This window comes from Zootoca vivipara, chromosome 6 (assembly GCF_965207765.1).
Source record: "Zootoca vivipara chromosome 6, rZooViv2.hap1.1, whole genome shotgun sequence".
Lineage (NCBI taxonomy): Eukaryota > Metazoa > Chordata > Lepidosauria > Squamata > Lacertidae > Zootoca > Zootoca vivipara.
The window spans coordinates 61804949-61824142 of NC_142589.1; the positions used below are offsets into that span (position 1 = coordinate 61804949).

At 44.7% G+C, this 19194-nt stretch overlaps 1 protein-coding gene across 2 annotated transcripts; it reads right to left on the bottom strand.

The window, feature by feature from the left end:
* Nucleotides 1-5410: 5410 nt before the first annotated feature.
* Nucleotides 5411-17365, bottom strand: GPN2 (GPN-loop GTPase 2). Of its 2 annotated transcripts, none has more exons than XM_088672370.1 (6): nucleotides 17227-17365; nucleotides 14629-15066; nucleotides 12626-12782; nucleotides 11309-11469; nucleotides 9610-9740; nucleotides 5411-8062 (listed from the first exon to the last, which is right to left on the bottom strand). In XM_088672370.1, the coding sequence occupies exons 2-6, from the start codon at nucleotides 15043-15045 to the stop codon at nucleotides 7990-7992; spliced, it is 939 nt and encodes a 312-aa protein (XP_088528496.1). In that variant the 5' UTR covers nucleotides 15046-15066; nucleotides 17227-17365; the 3' UTR covers nucleotides 5411-7989. The 2 variants fall into 2 exon arrangements, with proteins under 2 accessions (XP_088528496.1, XP_034976508.3); XM_035120617.3 differs by lacking the exon at nucleotides 17227-17365 and adding an exon at nucleotides 16519-16580.
* Between the last annotated feature and the right edge of the window lie 1829 nt (nucleotides 17366-19194).

The window sequence follows — 19194 nt, forward strand, 5'->3', positions numbered from 1 at the left end:
GCTTGTTAAGAGACTAGTAGTCCACATTCTAGCCATGGAGGAGGGGGAGCCATATACAGTATTTGAAGCACATCATACATACGTTTAAAGCACATGGCTTCCCACAAAGATTCCTAGGAACTGTAGTTTCTGCCACTAATAGCTACAATTCCCAGTATCCTTAACAAACTGGTTCCCAGGGCTTTGGAGGAAAAGTCATGTGCTTTAAATGTGCATTGGATGTGCTTTAAATGTATGCTGTGGATCAGGCATCCCCAAACTTCGGCCCTTCAGATGTTTTGGACTACAATTCCCATCTTCCCCGACCACTGGTCCTGTTAGCTAGGGATCATGGGAGTTGTAGGCCAATACATCTGGAGGGCTGCAGTTTGGGGATGCCTGCAGTGGATCATCTGCCCTCTCTTCCACAGCCAGCACACAGAATTACAGGCTAACCTCTTAGCTAGCTGGGTTTTTTTAAAAAAAGGTTTTTCTACAAGGTGACTGGTGGAGGAGGGACATCCACTATCTCCACCAGGCTGTTGAACCATACACTGGTCATGCATTTGTATGTTAATTTTATTAATACAGTCAAACCTCGGTTGTCGAACGTAATCCGTTCCGGAAGACCGTTCGACTTCCGAAACATTTGACAACCAAGGCGCAGCTTCTGATTGGTTGCAAGAGCTTCTTGCACTCAAGAGGAAGCTGCGTCAGACATTTGGGTTTTGAAAATTGTTTGAAAACCAGAGCATTTACTTCTGGGTTTTCGGCGTTTGGGAACTGAAACATTTGAAAATTGAGCCGTTCAAGACCCAAGGTTTGACTGTATATGTATTTGTATGCACACTTTCCCATAATATATGCATTTTCATACATGTTCCTTGGCTGGAGAACTGTACTGCAAAAATTGGAGAAAGTATGAATTTTTAAGGATGGAAGTGTTTCAGTTTGCATGCTGTTTCAGAAAAGGACATATAGTTAAGTTTACTTTTAAATCTGAACTTAATCAAATTTATCCTCCAATCCTACAGAGGAAGGACAGGACAATCTCACTTTCAGCAATCACAGAGAGTAGCAACAACCTACTCACTCTCCTGAATATAATTCCTGCTCACCTACACTGAACCAGGCACTGCTCAGCACCTGCCAACTTTCCCCCCAGCAATCTGTTTAATAGCTGCTCTGCCAAATTTTTAAAGACCCAACAATTTTGTTCCATTCTGGTTCAAGTGGACCCCTGTCTCCTTTGTACCTGACCAGCTTGTCCCCCTTACAGAGCTACAATTCCCAGCATCCTTAACAAACTCTAGTTCTCAGGATTCTTTGGGGCAGGAGGTATATGCTTCAAATGTGTAGTGTGTACACGGACTGAATATTTAAATCAAAATGAGGCCTGCTGCATTCTTCTGCTGAGTTGGGCACTGGACCTCTGCCCCCAAATCCTGTCTCTATAGTGCCAGTGACACAAAGGTACAATGCAGCACATAGCCTTTCTTTTCACATAATGCAGCAATATCCTTTGAAGCTGTTGTTAAAATGATTACACACCTCAAATGTATCTTTAACTATAAACAAGGGAGGTGGTTGGGCTGATTGCTATATGAGAACTGGGGTGTGCGTGCATACAAGCATGGCTCTATGTGAAATTAAATGTTGGGAAGGGCCATAGCTCAGCGATAGAGCATCTGCTTTGCATGCAAAATTTCCCATGCTCAAATCCCAGCATCTGTAGGTAGGACTGGGAGAGGGGCCCGTCTGAAATCCTAGACTGACTCAGGGTAAGGCAGCTTCCTAATCTTTGGGGTGGTACTGTATGTTGAGTCTCAAAAAGCTACGATGCTGAGAGCCTTCAATGAGTTAACAGGGAACAGCTGGAGCAGAGTTGCCCAAGCGCAAGATAGACTGTAGCAAGCCAAGGAAACGCTAGAATTGCCTTGGGCACCCAGAACCTCAAAGCCGGTCTAACGGCTTCTCTCGAGAGGCCCACAGGGCTATTGGGCTTGCTGAAAAAGCCGTTACTAAGCAGTTTGTGTAGGGTGGAGGAGTGGGGCATCTCATCACACAGGCTACCAAACAGCTGCAGCGTTGCAAACAAAGCTGTTTGCTCCAAGAGTGCCGCTTGGGTGGTAGATATGGCGGTGGCGGAGGAGGAGGAGGAACAGAAGGGGGAACTGAAGCTAAGAGCAGGTAGAAATCAACTGCAAAGCTCCACCTTGTTCCCATCTGGGGCAGATTCAAATATCCCATTCTAGCCCGTCTCCAAGCATTTTCAATTTACTTACTTGTCCACATTGCAATATAATAATAATAATAATAATAATAATAATAAATTTTATTATTTATACCCCGCCCATCTGGCTGGGTTTCCCAAGCCACTCTGGGCGGCTTCCAACCGAATATTAAAAACAGTACAGCATCAAACATTAAAAACTTCCCTAAACAGTTGTCTTCTAAAAGTAAAATAGTTACTTATTACCTTGACATGACATCTGCTGGGAGGGCGTTCCACAGGGCGGGTGCCACTATCGAGAAGGCCCTCTGTCTGGTTCCCTGCAACTTGGCTTCTCGCAACGAGGGAACCGCCAGAAGGCCCTTGGTGCTGGATCTCAGTGTCCGGGCTGAATGGTGGTGGTGGAGACGCTCCTTCAGGTATACAAGACCAAGGCCGTTTAGGGCTTTAAAGGTCAGCACCAACACTTTGAATTGTGCTCGGAAACGTACTGGGAGCCAGTGTAGATCTCTCAGGACCGGTGTTAGTGGTCCCGGCGGCCACTCCCAGTCACCAGCCTAGCTGCCGCATTCTGGATTAATTGCAGTTTCCGGGTCACCTTCAAAGGTAGCCCCACGTAGAGCGCATTGCAGTAGTCCAAGCGGGAGATAACCAGAGCATGCACCACTCTGGCGAGACTGTAGTTTACTGGTGATATACCAAGACTGGTTGACCAGTGCTGGGCCACCACTGATTTGGGAGGCCCATTAAGGGTATAACAACATCCCTTGCAAGTTTCATCACAGTGTAGAACTTTGATCCCAGTTATTTGGTCTTGATTTAGAGATTCTTTTCTTATTACATTGTGATGGCTTTGAAGCATCCTGTCAAGCAGGCGGTCGGTCTCCAGGTCTCACCGCAACACATGCCCTCTTTTAGGGAGGACCCGATTTTTGAAAGGAACAGCAATATAATGACAACACAGCTAAAAGTGCAGGGAGGTGGAAATAGGAGTATCACAGCTCATTAATTCATTTCAGTAATATATTTGACACATTTCAGGACCAAGCCCACAAAGCAATCTACAAAGGCAAATAAAACAATATAACCTTAGGCAGAGTATGAAGCACTGTGTGGATACAGACAGCTGATACTGAATTAGATTTCCAGATTCTCCTAAAGACAAGCAACAGCAAAAAGAACTGATGGTCCCAAATGAATGTTAACTGGAAGAGAGTTCCAAAGTTGTGGGGACACCACCAAGAAAGGCCCTTTCTCAGGTGCTTACCAGCCTGCTGCTGAATTAATATAGTACTGGGATGTTGAACCTTGGAAGCCAATTTCAGGGCTGGGAAGGGCCATAGCTCAGTCCCTGGAATCTCTAGGTAGGGCTGGGAGAGAATCCTGCCTGAAACCCTGGAGAGCAGCTGCCAGTCAGTATAGGTAATACTAAACTGGATCGATTAGTGGTCTGACTCAGTATAAGGCAGCTTCCTGTGTTTCATGTCTCCCACTCTTTGAGCTCTTTCAGTCTTTATAAGGGGTGGGCCTTGACTTTGCCAGCTACTGTTACTTTACTGCCCACATCAGCTGCTGCTGAGCCCAGCACACAGAGGTGGTGTGTCCCGCTGCCTTGTCCTGTTGCTGCCACTTGTGCTGCCCACCTCTGCCAACTCTAGAGAAGCGGTGCTGGCATCGGCGCTGATTTTGAGCAAGATCTCATCGATTTTGGGCAAGCTCTTACACACGCCACAGTATTTGTTGCACAATATTGGTGTGGTCTTGGCCAAAATTGGCCCTGGCACTGGCAGCAGAGGTGATGGGCAGGCAGGGTGCTTATACTGTCTGAGGCAGGAGCCTCACCCCCACCAAATGGCTGTGCCAGCCCTGCCAGCACATACCCTGCATAGCTCATTAGAACATGGAGGAGGCTCAAAGGCTCAGAGCTGCTGAGGCCCAGCCCTGCCCCATCACACCTGTGAACCTGCCGCTGACACTGGCAGAGGGAAGAGCCCCAGCCTTCTTGCAGAGATAAAAGGCACCTGGGGAGGAAATCTAAAGCACTATCTGAAGCAAGGGCTGTGCCTATAGAACAATGTGCAAATCCCATAAATGGGAAATTTGCAGAGAAGGCGGTGGCAGCAAATGATGCCAACGCCTTTGGGAGGCTTGGCTGGGAAAAGCTGGAGGGCTGGTCTCTGATGCTCACCTGCATCCCATGAGGCCCCCCAAGTCAAGAGGCTTCCATGTGCTGTCACACCTGGGCATGGTCATGCAACATAAGGTGGCATGCCACCTGAAGCCTCACAATCATGCTCAGCATTTCCGTGGTGATGATGCAGGCTGCCTCTCAGAAAGAGTTGCCACTGTGTGGAAAGGAAACACCGTGCGTGATTCCGGAGAAGCCCAACAAAAGCGGCACAAGATGGTTGCAGTTTAGAACAGGAACAAAATATGGAGTTGCCTCTTACCAAGGCAGACTACTTACTGGTCCATCCAACTCAGTATTGTTTACAGCAGGAATGGGGAACCTGGCTCCAGATGTTTCTTTGGACTAAACTACCATCATCTCTGACAACCGGCCATGCTCGCTGGGCCTAAAGGGAGTTGGAGCTTTATATCATTTGGACGGCCATAGGTTTCCCATTCTGAGTTTCTGGACTGGCTGTGGCCTTTTTAAAATTTATTTTTTTATTTTTAATTTTATTTATTAGATTTATATACCACCCTTTGTCATAAGACCTCAGGGTGGTTTACAGACTTTGGCTTGCTGTGTCTCCTGACAGGGCCTCCTTCAGCATCCCTCCCCCCTCTTAATGTCCTTTCTTAGTGCAACTCGCTTTCTTACCACACTTCCCTCTCAGGCATTTCTTATGCAACTTTTTCACACAGTAAAGTAGCTGTGAGTTAACAGAAAAGAGAAATTCCATCCTGCCATTCTGGGACTGTATTAGTGAGCTGAGGTATCTTAAGCGTAAGGACAAAAGGGAAGCCAAGTGATTTCCAGAAGCTTCTCCTGAGGACAAGCTATTTGGTTTACCTCAGCAACTATGTCCTTAGTCCAGTTTCACCTCATTGGTGTCAAGGACAAGAATTCACTGACTGGGCAAATACTTATAGAGTTCTAAAAATTGCTTACAGCATTAACAATGCACACTTCATCAGATACACTGAAACGGATGCACACGAACTCATACCAAAATAAAAACTTAGCTGGTCTTTAAGGTGCTACTGATTTTTTTATTTTGTTTCGACTCAGACCAACACAGCTACCTACCTGTAACTAGCATTAACAATGATTATATACAAGCTTTAGAAAATATCCACAGCAATACCCAAGATCTATATTGAGACCAGAGGGCTCTTATCAGCAACAAACACTCAAGAGATTGTAAAAATTGCAGCCTCTGCCATGTTCGAATAGATCTAGCAAGGCAAATGTGTCTGTTCTTACATGCTTAGCATTTGACTTTCCACTTTGAGGTATGATAAAACAAGTGACTGTAATGATTTCAGCAGGCTGTATAATTCAAACACATCAGCAACCAGATTTTAATTTTTTAAAGTAAGACTCAAGACAGTTCTGCAGGCTTGCCCCCCCCCTTTTGGTGGGGATCCCCATTCATAATGACACAGACCATGAGAACAAGCCTAAGGCCATCTTTGTCCGCAAAGTTTTGTGCTGGAGACTGGTTTCAGTCCTAGGCACACCCAGCAGAGTCCTCCTACCTGTTCCTTGCAACAGCAACCCCTTGTGGCACCAGTAAAGCTGTACTCAGTTAAGTGGATGAGATGCTTCTCCGGCAGCAGCACTCTTGCAAGATCCTTGCTGGAGGAAGCCAAAGTCCAACATCCTGTTCTCACAGTAGCCAACCAGATGCCCATGGGAAGCCAGCAAGCAGGACCGGAGTCCTGTGATTCCCAGCAACTGGTAGCCAGAGGCATACTGCCTCCAACAGAGAAGGTAGAACATAGCCATTGTTCACTTGCAGGATCACCTTAACCCATATATGCCCATTCAATCACTTTGATATGAAGAACAGGCATCGTAACAGGTGCCACACAATACCCATTAGTGCTGCAGGACTGAGATAAGCTGCACCTGCTGGAATTCTCTCTACACCATTTTCAAAGGAAGGCTCCAGCATACAACCACCACATTACATCTGATCAAGAACATCAGTTCTTTCACCTGCAGTTTGAATCCTGGTAACAGCTTCCTGGCCCAGTGTGATTTGAATTGTGATAATGGATTCCTTTCCCACTATAGGTGTTAAGTGATTTAGCAAAGTTTGATAATCAATTATTGCTGTGGTCATGGTGCTTTTTGTTGTTGTTGCTTTCTTTAAAGCTTTACCTAGTAAAATTTACTATAACTGTCATAGATTTTATTTTGCATTATTCTATTTCCTTTCCACCTGAACTCACTGTTCCCATCCCTCATCCCATGAAGTGGGATTCGAGTCCATGAAAGTTTCTTCTGTACAATTTAGGCCACAAATATCTAAAAGACTGCCTGCTTCCCTACAGACCCCATTTTGAGTATTAATACCAGCAGAGCCCTCTTGGTAATTCTACCACACACATATGTTTGGTGGTAGGAGTGGTGGCTCAAGAGAGAGCATTCTGTGGCAGCTCCTAGGTTAAAGATTTCCCTCCCAAAATGGGCGTGTCTGGCTCCTTCATTATATAGTTTCCATTGAATGCTAAATATATACCCTTTACCCTGGCCTTTGACACTTGAGAAATGTTTACAGGACCCACTCCATTTTTCTGACTGCAACTTGTTATCAATTGCTGTTAATATTAAATTTTACATGGCTGCAACTGGCCCTGAGACCTTATGGTAAAGGGTGGGTAGGAAATAGAACAAAATAGGAGTAGTAGTAGTAGTAATGATATATTTAAAGGTGTCTTAAGTGTATATTGTTTCTCTTCCATGCAGTTATTGTGGGTGGGGCAGGAAAGCCATCTTCATACCAAAAGAAGAATACCAGATGCGGATATATACACACAAGTCTGGAACAGAGTGTATGGATCAGGCATAGCAAACTCGGCCCTCCAGATGTTTTGGGACTACAATTCCCATCATCCCTGACCACTGGTCCTGTTAGCTAGGGATCATGGGAGTTGTAGTAGTCCCAAAACATCTGGAGGGCTGAGTTTGCCTATGCCTGGTATGGATTGTGCAGGCCCTCCACCAGAAGGAATCTCCTTAGAAGGCCATGGCCAAAACCTGGCATTTATAGAGGGGGGTCACAGCAAGTGGAGTCAGGAGGCTTTGAGGGTGCTCCTGTCCCTAGTGCCCAGCATCACTGCTTGTCATCTCCACACTTTGAAACGCCAAACAGAGGCAGAGCATTGGCAGCCACAGAAGAGAAGTCAGTCAAGCTCCAATGCAGTTGTACAAAGTTAACAGAATTCCATGCTTCTCAATGAAACAACAGAGCGGTCACACTGACAATCTTTGGTGCAAAATTCCTTCAGGCAGCAGACATCTCCTACTTTTGCCATTTCACTGGTCATCTTCTGTGCCTCGCAGCTGCCCATACCCCAGCTCACAGCTAACTGTTTTGTTTTTGGTGGGGAGGCCCCTCTTTGCCTCAAGCACAGAGGCTCCCAAGTACACCAGAAAGTAAGTTATTGTGTGGGAGGAACCTAAAGGCACAAGCTGCATCTTGGTAGTCCATATCTTGCAGGGTACTTCTTCAGTTTCAGGTTAATACACATGGAAAACCAACTTGGATGGGAGGAGCTGTCCAGCTGCAGTGGCCTGTTTACAGCAGGCAGCAGACATGCTACACGTCCATGGTTTCCTGCTCCACAGTTTTCTCCTGTGGCTGCACATACTTCTCCTGGACTGCTAATGTGCTGGTTGTATGTGAGTTAAGGGGAAATAAACAGCAAGTGGTGGCTGATGCTTAGAGTGTGTGTGTGAGAGAGAGGAGCACTGATCTCTGTTTGACTGCTAGCTGACAGTGCAATTAATGTGAGGACATTCCATCCAAAAGGTACAGTATCGGAAGCAGCAAACAATACAAAAAGGAATTTGAGCTACACGGAACAAGAGTGGGAGAAGCAATTTGTCTCGATCAGAGGTGGCTACCCGGCAGCCCTCAGGCTACGTCCAGCCCACAAAACAATTTTATCCAGACCCCAGAGGTGCTCAGATTTTAATCAAAGAGTGGTAAAAAGTTTGCCTACAGCTCACAAGAAATTGTTTTCAAAAGCTACGAGAAAGAGAGTGAGTATTACATCATCTTTGGGCTTTTGCTCTGCTTACTGCCCTAAGGGTACCGTTAGAAACTTACTCGTAAAGCCTAATATCTGACTGGACATGCAGAATATGGAGTAATAAACCACAGCTTATGGACTGCATCCATTCTGGCAATCTCACATGCAGGTGGGTGTATCTTGGTGCTCCTGTATATCAGCCTGGTATCACCTACATTGGTTCTACATGTATTAATTCACAAAGCCCTAAAAAAAGTGGGTCCAAAGGGCCCTTAAGTACTGCCTGATTCCTTACTCTCTACTTCAATCATTGATATCCTTCAATGGGGCACTTCTGGTGGCTCCTCGTGCCTCTGAGTTTCAGTTGGCCTCTACTAGGGACTGGGCCTTTAGTGTGGCAGGACCTGCCTGTGGAACTCCCTGCCAGTAGAGCAGGCATGTCAAACCTGCGACCCTCCAGATGTTTTGGCCTACAACTCCCATGATCCCTAGCTAGCAGGACCAGTTGTTGGGGAAGATGGGAATTGTAGTCCAAAACATCTGGAGGGCCGCAGGTTTGACATGCCTGCAGTAGAGGTTCATCAGGAATCATCCGTACCTTTTTTCAGGTGTCTTCAGAATACAGGTACTGCTTTGCTTAGACAGGCCTTTGCAATATGATTTCCCCCCTTTTTAACCAACCAGTATTTACTGATGTTATAGTGAAGTTTTAAATGATGTTGCTTTCACTGATTTTATTATAATCTTGCATACTGTATACTGCCTTGATTAGATTGTATGAAAGTGTGGATTATAAATACTTCAATAAAATAAAAATAAAAGCTATCGATATTGACACAAATGTAGCTTATTTCCACAATCACAGCACACCTTTAAAACTGGGCTGGAATTGTAGAAACAGGCTTATTCATGCACACTGTACAGGTTTGATTCATAGGTTTATACTGTACAGTGCTTCAACAGCTTTGTACTATGAGGGGGACTATAAATTTGTTAAATGAATAAAATAAATATGTAAAACTTCCATCTGGTCAGCTACCAGTGCCAATGGTAGTGTAAACTGACCCTCAAAACTGCAATATAGTTATGGGCATGCAGATTTCCCTTAGATGATTATTTCTTGGGATACATAAATAAGACTCAGCCTTGCAGCAGGGAAGGGGTGAACACAGTAAAAAGGATACGATGTGAAGTGGAAATCGGCTCCCACTGCTGCAGACATCAGGGCTTGAAGGCTTCTGTGCTCTGCGTCTCCAAAGCAGTAGCCATTGGCTTTGTCCACCGCCTGCATCACACGCTGCATGCTCTCCTTATCCTAGGAAAATGGACACGTCAGGGGCCAAAATTAATTTCTCTTTCATGTTCCATGATGCTACTCACTGGGCCAGTTAACACATGGCATGTCCCATCACTTGATTTCTCACCACTTGTGACTCTCATCACTTGGGACTCCACCTGGATTGGGTCTGATGAGATACGGAAGTTCTAGCTATGGATTTTGAATTGTAGTAGTTCATTCACACATGCACATTGCCACTTGATGCTGCAATCATCAGGTCATGAAAGAAGCACATGTGAGCCGGTTTACAGGCAGCCTGGTAATCCAAAGATCATATTTCAATATTCCCTTCCCTTTCAGCACTTTTTTTGGTTCACTTCCAGTTTAGCTGGATTCCCCATCAAACTTCTATGATTCTTGCTGTAATACAGGCATGCCTTTCACAGATAAACAATGTCACATGGTGCTTCCTTATATGTATTTTTAAATCTTTTGCCTGTTAGTTCCATGCCCTAGCTCCTGTATTAACAGATGTTTTCTTCTCAGAATAACTGAGCATAAATGCACATATTCATTTATATAGCATATTAATACAGGTGGGAGTTTTACTTTCCTAGTGACAAATAAAAGCAGTCCAGCTCCTTTCTATATTTTTAATTCTCTTTGATCCTTTCAGCATCACTCTCCAATCAGGCTAGTATTTGCAAATGCATTGCCAAATTATCATCTGTTCCTTTACTTTCTGGAACATAATTTAAGCAAACTTCCTGTTTTAAAAAAAATTCCTTCAGTAGCACCTTAAAGACCAACTAAGTTTATATTTTGGTATGAGCTTTCGTGTGCATGCACACTTCTACCTAGTGTATCTGAAGAAGTGTGCATGCACACGAAAGCTCATACCAAAATATAAACTTAGTTGGTCTTTAAGGTGCTACTGAAGGAATTTTTTTTATTTTGCTTCAACTCAGACCAACACGGCTACCTACCTGTTCCTGTTTTAAAGTTAGCATATAGCATATAGCAATACTTAGTATTATTAAATAGTGCTTTAGAGCACAATCAGATTGTGATTGTGAAGCTTCGCTGAGTGAAAGAGGGCTTTCCTTCCAGGTAACTGGACACAGGATTGTGGCCTTAGAGTATCTGAAGGCAATTACAAACATTATCTCAATACTTTTTACAGTGGAAGTGGGGAACCTATGTCCCTCTATATGTTGGTGAACAACAACTTCCACCATCCCACTCCTGCTTTACAAAAATCCTGAGTCTGAAAGACAGAAGCTTGCTTAGATCTACCAAGTGAGCTCATGGCAAAGGCAGGATTTGAACTGGAGGAATCCTGGCTTCCCAGTACAGTGTCCTAGCCACTAAACTATATTAGCCATTTATTTCATGTAATTTAATGAAACACGTTATTATTTAATGCTATAGCAACAAATTACAGCCAATATCTGAAATGGAAAAGCCTATAAAATCCAGATTCTGAAATACATTGTTTACATTTTCCAGCAGGAAAAAGAAGTAGTCCAAACAGAACCTAAAGTGAACGGTTGCCTGCTCCCCAAATGTCAATTATTACTTTCCTGCTGATTTGGCTTGGCTACCTGGACATTGAGAGGAACAAAGGAAACCAAGCTGTAGTCTTCAATCACTTCCACAAGCTTCTTGTTCAACTGCTGGTAGTTCTTGAAGAAAGGATCTGTAGCCAGGTGATCCACTAGATAGGACAAATCAAGAACTTCTGTGTAATAATCGAGATTGAAGGCTGCAAGACAAAAAAAGACAAGTCTATAGCAAATTCAGGAACAAAAGGTACAGATAAAGCTGAATCACATCACTCCCTACTCATAGGCTTACAATCCAAAATAGATATGCTATGCATATATTAAAGCCCATTAAAGAGTTGGCAATTCCACTGGAGATACCAGTCTCCTGTTAATGCCAAAACTCAAGTTTTGAAAGTAGCTTCCTAAACATATAAAAAAGAGCTACCTTGGGAACCTGGGATCCTCCAGACATTGCTGGCCTCCTAACTCCCAGTTTGTATGCCCAGTGGTCAAGGGTGATGGGAGCTGTATTCAGCAGCACCTGGACAGTCTCGGGTTTCTCTTCTCTAATGCTGTGACTAGAATCTAGCCCAACAATGGGGAACATTTAGCTCCCCAGACACTGCTGAACTATAGCTCCCATCAGTCTTGGGAAGCATGGCCAATGGCGAGGTCTGATGGGAGTTGTAATTCAGCAATACCTGGAGGTTCAAAGGTTCTGTACTCCTGGGCTAGCCCACAGATATCTTCTCTAATTGGCAGCTTCTCTCTAGGGCAGGCATGGGGAATGTCAGGTATGGGGATCAAATGAAGTCCTCCAGGTCTCCTTATCTAGCCCTTGGGGATCTCCCAGGCTACATTCTCTCCCAAGCCACAACCCCTCCATGGGCTTGCTCTGCACTCTCCTTGTGTGTTTTTGCCTGACTAGAATGGGCCCTTGAACTCTGATAATGCTTCTTGCTTGCCTGGATGGAGGATAGGGGTGTGTATTTAAGTATGTGTAGAAACAATCCTGGTGCAAAGATAGAATTGACGTTCTTTGCTCTGCTCGCTTGTGATTCTTGCCCAACCACCAGTAGTATGTGGCTCCTGGAAGCTTGCTTAGAAGGGTATGTGGCTCTCAAGCTGAAAAAGGTCCCCCTCCCTTGCTCTAGGTTAGAGGGCAATTGTCTTTTCCAGAACCTGCTGTCTCCGTTTCTTTTCACTGGAAAGGTAGTAACCAAGCATGTAAGGCAGGTGCTCTAACACTGAATTATGGTCTCTCTCAGGCTACAGGATCAGATTATCCACAACTTCTCACTGTCACTTAGTAAAAGGTTACATCCGTCTTCCCCATGGCCATTCATTCAAGGACCTCCTACTGGTGGCTCTCACCCAGTTTCCCATACTGCTCGATTAGATCCATTTTGGAGAGGACGTTGATGTGGGGTAGCTCTATGTGCAACATGGTGGAGAGGGAAGTGCAGAGAATGGAGATGAACTTGCCGGGGTCCGTACAGTAATGAGAACCCACTAAATGGACAGCTGCCAGCTGTGCAAAGAAGAAACAAGAGAAGGATGAGAATCAGTGTTATGTCAAGTCTGGGACATCCTGACAAGTTAATGGAGACAAGTAATCACTTAGGGCACGGATGGGGAATGTGTGGTCCTCCAGAAGTTGCTGAACTACAACTCTCAGCATCCCTGATTATTGACCAGGCTGGCTGAGGCTGATAGGATTTGTAGTCCAACAACATATGGAGGGCCAAAGCTTCCAAAATCTCATTGTCTGATGCAACTGATAAACATAAGTAATACTGTATTACATAGCAACAGTAGTACCGGTTTAGGAAAACCATTGTAGTGGAAGTTGGGTTGCTTACAGAGTAAGTAAAGAAATAGCCCTCTTTCTCCTCTAAAAGCCCATAAACCAGCTTCATTGAAGCCCCCCCCCCAATCTTGCAGATACATGACCCTACTTGGAGAAAGCAGGGATTGAACCTGCAACCATTGGCATGCAAAGCCGATGCTCTACACTGAACCAAAGCCCTTCCCCATGTAAACCATGCTCCATCCAGTTTACCAAACAGTGGGGTGGGGTGGGGGAAGGTTATCCATTAATGGTCTTTAGCAGGCATCCCCAAACTGCGGCCCTCCAGATGTTTTGGCCTACAACTCCCATGATCCCTAGCTAACAGGACCAGTGGTCGGGGAAGATGGGAATTGTAGTCCAAAACATCTGGAGGGCCGAAGTTTGGGGATGCCTGGTCTTTAGTCTACAGCTAGACAGCAGCAAAAAAGAGGCAATTGCACCTTAACCAACCAGAGATCATTATTTGATATTTATTATTGTTTTCCATGAGGTGACCAGTCTGTTGAACCTAGTGGTGTTCAGAGAAGAAGCTAGAATGGGTTATCTCATTCCACCTATTCAATGCCTATACAGTCTCTGTGTAAGAATATTGAGAGGTTTAAAGCCAAGTGCCATCATTACGTTAAAATCAGAGAGCTGTACCTTTTCATTTTCATCTGATACAGCAACTTTAGTCCTGATACTTCTCTGGAATCTGAACACTATAGGAGGCTGGATGCAATTAAGCCACCTGAAGCTAAATCCAGACATGGTGGGTGGTAGGTTTTTTTTTTAAAAAAAACTTCATAAAGTAAAAATGGCCATCAAAACTGAAATAGGGAATACAAGAGCCCAGGACACTTAATCCTAAAGCCCAATTCACACATGAATCTTTACAGCATGGGAGCCCGTCAAAAACACAGCTGCATGGAGGCATCCAAGCTATTCAGATGACAAGCACCCCTTCCAGCTCAGGCAATTTTAACTAATCAATACAATCCACAAAAATAAAGGAGTTGCAATTGTGTAGTTTGAACTGCCTGAACCATTTCACTCAAATGGCTTGCCACATGAAAATGAGTTGTAAAAGGCTACTATGCTACATAGAGCTAATGTGCACTGAAGCCAAATCTGGCTCAGTTTGGCACCAAAGGATGCTCTCACTCCCAGTACCCATTTTCCATGCAAAATTCTACCACCTAACATTGTTTTATTTTTTTGCACCTGGGGCAGGATAACTTTTTCAGCCTGAAAGTCACATTCTCTTCTGGGGGGGGGGGTCCACATGCCAGGGGCAAAAGTGGCCAGAGCAGCAAGTGTGACTTTTACCTTGGTGCATTAGGCTAGTTTCAACACACTCTCACCCACCCTCTCCCTTTCCAGGCATGCAAAATACATTATCAGAATTCAAGTGCACATTGCCACCAAGCAAAAACTGTAAAAGAAGCTTCGAAGAAGAGGTGGTGAGGGGGGTGTGCAGGGAAAGCCCCAAGGGCCAGATACAAATGCTTGGAGGGCTACCACCCCTGATTTACACCAACCATACCCTGATGTTCCACTTAGCAAGCTGAGCAAAGATGTTTCTCAATGAACTATGATGGGTACAAAGCTCCACTTGTCCTGGGCAGTCAAATAAGAAGTAATGCCCCTTAAATTGGGCCAGTTTCTCCTGCAGCCAGTCCAAGTTGGCCTCCAGATACTCCATGCAATAGATCAAGCCACCGTTGGGTCCCAGTTTCAAGTTCTCCATTACATCAGTCAAGGTGATAAGTTCCGAGATATCCACAGCGCACTGGTAAGGAATCCCCTCATTGGCTGGGTCCAGGTTCACCACAGCTACTTTGCGCCCAATTGCAGAAAGAAATTCCTGCATGCCAAGACAGTAAGTTGTTTTCCCTGAGCCAGGAGGCCCAATCACTGCCTGACCAAAGGCTACTGCGGACTGCTTCTGGCTATACGACATGATGCAACTTTTGTTCTTTTCCTAAAGAAAAGACAGCAAAATGTCAGAATATATGGACCATTTCACACAGTATTTAAGAGGCAAACATGGGTTTGTTGTCAAGCATATTCTCAAGAAAAAAAACAATTGGCCAATTATGACCAAGTGGTGAGTGTACTTCCATGACATTGCTACATTCACAAATTAAGGGCACTTCTACAAAAACCCCAACAACTGAAGTATACATCTGAAATCAAAACATTTCTAAGGTAATATGAGGTAACTACTGGCTTACAGAGAGACTGGTACAGTGATGAGCGCAAGGGCAGCCAATGTGATGACCTCCAGATGTTGTTGGACTACTACTCCCATTAGCCCCAGCCAGTATGGTCAATGGTCAAGGATGAGGGGAGCTGTGGTATAGCAAGATGTGGACCACAATGGCTATCCTAGATTGTAGTGTTAGACCAGGGATGTTCAGATATCTGAATTCAAATATCCAATCGGGCCCCAAAGCAGTTGATTCTTACTTTGACACTGTTGATACAGTTCCAGGTAGGTAGCCATGTTGGTCTGAGTCGAAGCAAAATAAAAAAAAATTCCTTCAGTAGCACCTTAAAGACCAACAAGAAGTGTGCATGCACACGAAAGCTCATACCAAAATAAAAACTTAGTTGGTCTTTAAGGTGCTACTGAAGGATTTTTTTTTATTTTACTGTTGACACAGTAACTTCCTCCAATCCACCTGAGGCAGCAAGATAGTTTAGCGAGACTAGGGCAGACCATGCAACCAGTATTTTGCAAGCCACCCTTTGGGCCCCTGCTACAAGTACACATAGTTAAGTCCTCCAACGGAGCAGTATTGTCAGGGGAGCATAGCAGAAAGAACTGCAGGAGGGAGAGAGAGACTTCCTATGCTGCCCCTCCAGCATCTGCTGCCTGAGGCAGCCACCTCATTTTACCTAATGATAGAGCTGGTCCTGCCAGTACTGAAATAAGATTCAACTACCAGTCCAGTCAGCGTCTGTACATGAAGAGGGCAGAGCGCACCTTGTCCTATTGCCTCAGGCAGCAAAATATCTCAGGCTGACCCTTATTATAGTACTGTGCTATTCTGAATGAGAGTACCCCCCCTTTTTTTAACTGGTGCTTTCTGCAGGACTGTGCAAAGCTCCTCTACTTCTAAGAGGCTTAGAGGGGAAACGGAAAAAATGAGGTGCAATTTGAGTAAACTGCCTCGGCCCATAAGTCATGCATTTTACAGCTAGGATGGGCTTGCAGGGTTGTGCATGTGGATGAGGGGCAAGAACTCAGAGCTGTGCCTCGGAAGGAACAGAGGGCGGCATTGTGAAGATGGGAGGGCTCCTTTCCATCATAATCAATCCCTTCTACGCTGCCCCTAAATAAGTTGGGGAAGAAATAAACAGAGACACAGAGGGGGCCAGGAGAGAAGAATTAAGAAGCATTCAGAGCAAGCGCAAATGCGTCTCTCACCTGCCGAGCAACTGCAACACGGACTTTTTTCAGCAACACACCTTGACTCTCTGTCACAGAGATAGTAAAAAGTCTAGAGTGATGCACAAAGTCTGAACATCGGCTAAAAAACAACAACCCCCAGATAGCCATGGCCATAATCACTCCACTCATTAAAACAGTCTAACTGACTTCTGGTTCACCTCTCCATGGTGGTTGTCAGAGCGACCAATTGAATTTATTGGGAAAACCTCTGATTGTATGGAGTGACCAGTGTGCCTCTGTGCCACCTCACACAGCAAACTCAGGCCTTGTTTAGTGTGGGAAATGTGGTTTACCACCTACACTTCAGTTTATTTATTATTTTTTGCATTCTTTTTCTTCTGGCATTTAAAATTGTTATGTGTGTCAATGGAGGGCAACAGAGCACGAGGTTTCTGCATACAAGAGATTTGCATTTGGGTGACAGAGAGAAAGGGGGTCCTTTTTCAAATCAACATTTTTCAGACAACATAAACCCCAAATTAGAAACAATTCCACTCTTTGCTACTTCCTTTTGTTCCAGGGTTGATTAATTGGGGCTTAGGCTTTGGGCATGATTTGGGCATTGCAGGGGTCGGATTAGATGACCCCCTGGATCCCTTCCAACTCTAAAGTTCTATTCTATGATTCTCCGTTGATTTCTATGGACAGTTCCCAATGGACATTCCGAAAAACTCAGAAACAAACCTGGACGGTTCCTCTGCGAACAACTGAGCTGCTCTACAATTTTCTTTCTTCTATGGTACAAGCATCGTCGCTTCAGGGCTTAGCCCAGCCCAGGCAGCTTTGGCCGCTCCGTTGTACGTTCTTATTTCAATCCGGAGAGAAAAAGGAGTGAGAAACGAAGGTTCCGCGCGTATTTTTTTTCCTCGAACATGGGGACTCCGTCCTTATTAACTAAGTGGCGAGCGCCACTTGGAGGGCAGAAGTTGACATAACTTGTGCTTTTGGCGTGCTCTCTGAAGACTGAGGTGGGGCATGGCAGCCATTATAGAGCACGTAGTAAAAGCCGCGAAGTTTGGAAGGAGTTGCTATCCTTTGTTTACTGGAAAATGTGAAAAGGATGAAACCAAATGGCCATGGGAATATGTTCAATTTCCAAACACTGTGTGGGTAACCAGTCACTTCAGTGTATTCAACCCCATTTCTCCCCACTCTCCATGACCATTCGGTGGGAATAATTGTATTCCAATAGGACACCTTTTTGAGACCAGTGGCATATTTGGGAAATGCAAGACACTCATGGGCACCACCAAATACTTACATCACATGGGAGTGGGTGGGATTGTGATGCTCAGAACCTGATACACAGGAAAAATATCTACTCTCTCCAAAACCAGTGAAACATAATGAAAAAGCAGGCAACACCTCCAGAAGAAAAACCACTTGGAAGGATTGGTGCCCAGTGGCACATCATTGCAGACCCCTGCAATAGGCACTTTGTCATTATTTATGGCTACATCCTTGGTTCTTAGGCAGGGTTGACTTTTTGCCAGCACTCACTAGGGCTTAACCTCCAAATTTGCTTTGCAGCTGTGCAGAAACAATGCAAATAAGTGCATCTAAGCATAGGTAGTTCGAAAGCACGTCAAAGTGCAAGGAGATAAATAGGTACTGCTCCAAACGGGAAAGTAAACGGCATTTCCGTGTGCTGCTCTGGTTTGCCAGAAGCGGCTTAGTCATGCTGGCCCCATGACCTGGAAGCTGTACGCTGGCTCCCTCGGCCAATAATTTGAGATGAGCGCCACAACCCCAGAGTCGTTCACAACTGGACCTAATGGTCAGGGGTCCCTTTACCTTTAAGCATGGGTAGAATGTCTTCCCATCACCCTGGTCATAGTCACGTGCAGAAATGGCTGCCAGGACCAGTGAGTATGAGCTGACTTTTGAGATACATTTGAAACCCAACACTTCTCATTTTAGAAATTAAGCAGCAGGTGAAAGATACAGACATTGCCTTCAACAACAACATTGGAATTATTGTCTGCAGGATTTAATCATTGGTCCTGATTTTATCATGCAAGGTAAAAGCCTGGCCTGTTGTTTTCTGAAGCTCTACATATGTATTGTTATACTACAGTGCAGGGGTTTCTTTATGCTTTGCAAGCTTATTGCCCAATGAATGTTTTATTTATTCACCAGTTAGCACCAGGTGTGTGTTCCCCTCTCCACACACAAACAAAGAGCAAGTGCAAAATGTTAGTGGGATAGACATAATAGATGTGTGGCGGCCAGAGAATCTTGAGCTCTGGCATGCAGAGCAATTGGTTCAAGGCTGAACTCGAAAAACACAGAAATGCACTGATTAGTGGAAGGTGAATTGACATGCATCCGATCCATAGATCATGTTCCATAGTAGTGAGACGTGCTGTATGGAAGAACTTGACTTTCTTCATAGAAGTCCAAAGGGTTGTTGGCAAGGACAAAATGAGAGCAGCAGAACACATCACACACTCCACTTTGAGGAACTTGAAGAGCAGGATAAACCATAAAAACCCATTAAAGTTATCCATGGTGGCTTTAGGATGCTAAACACCACCCAGCACAGACCTGGAGCAGGCAGGCCTGACCTCAAATTACCCCTCAAATATGGATCTCATTTTTGGAGTGATTCTAAGGTCTCATGGGGTTGTTGAGACAATACAATGGCAAACA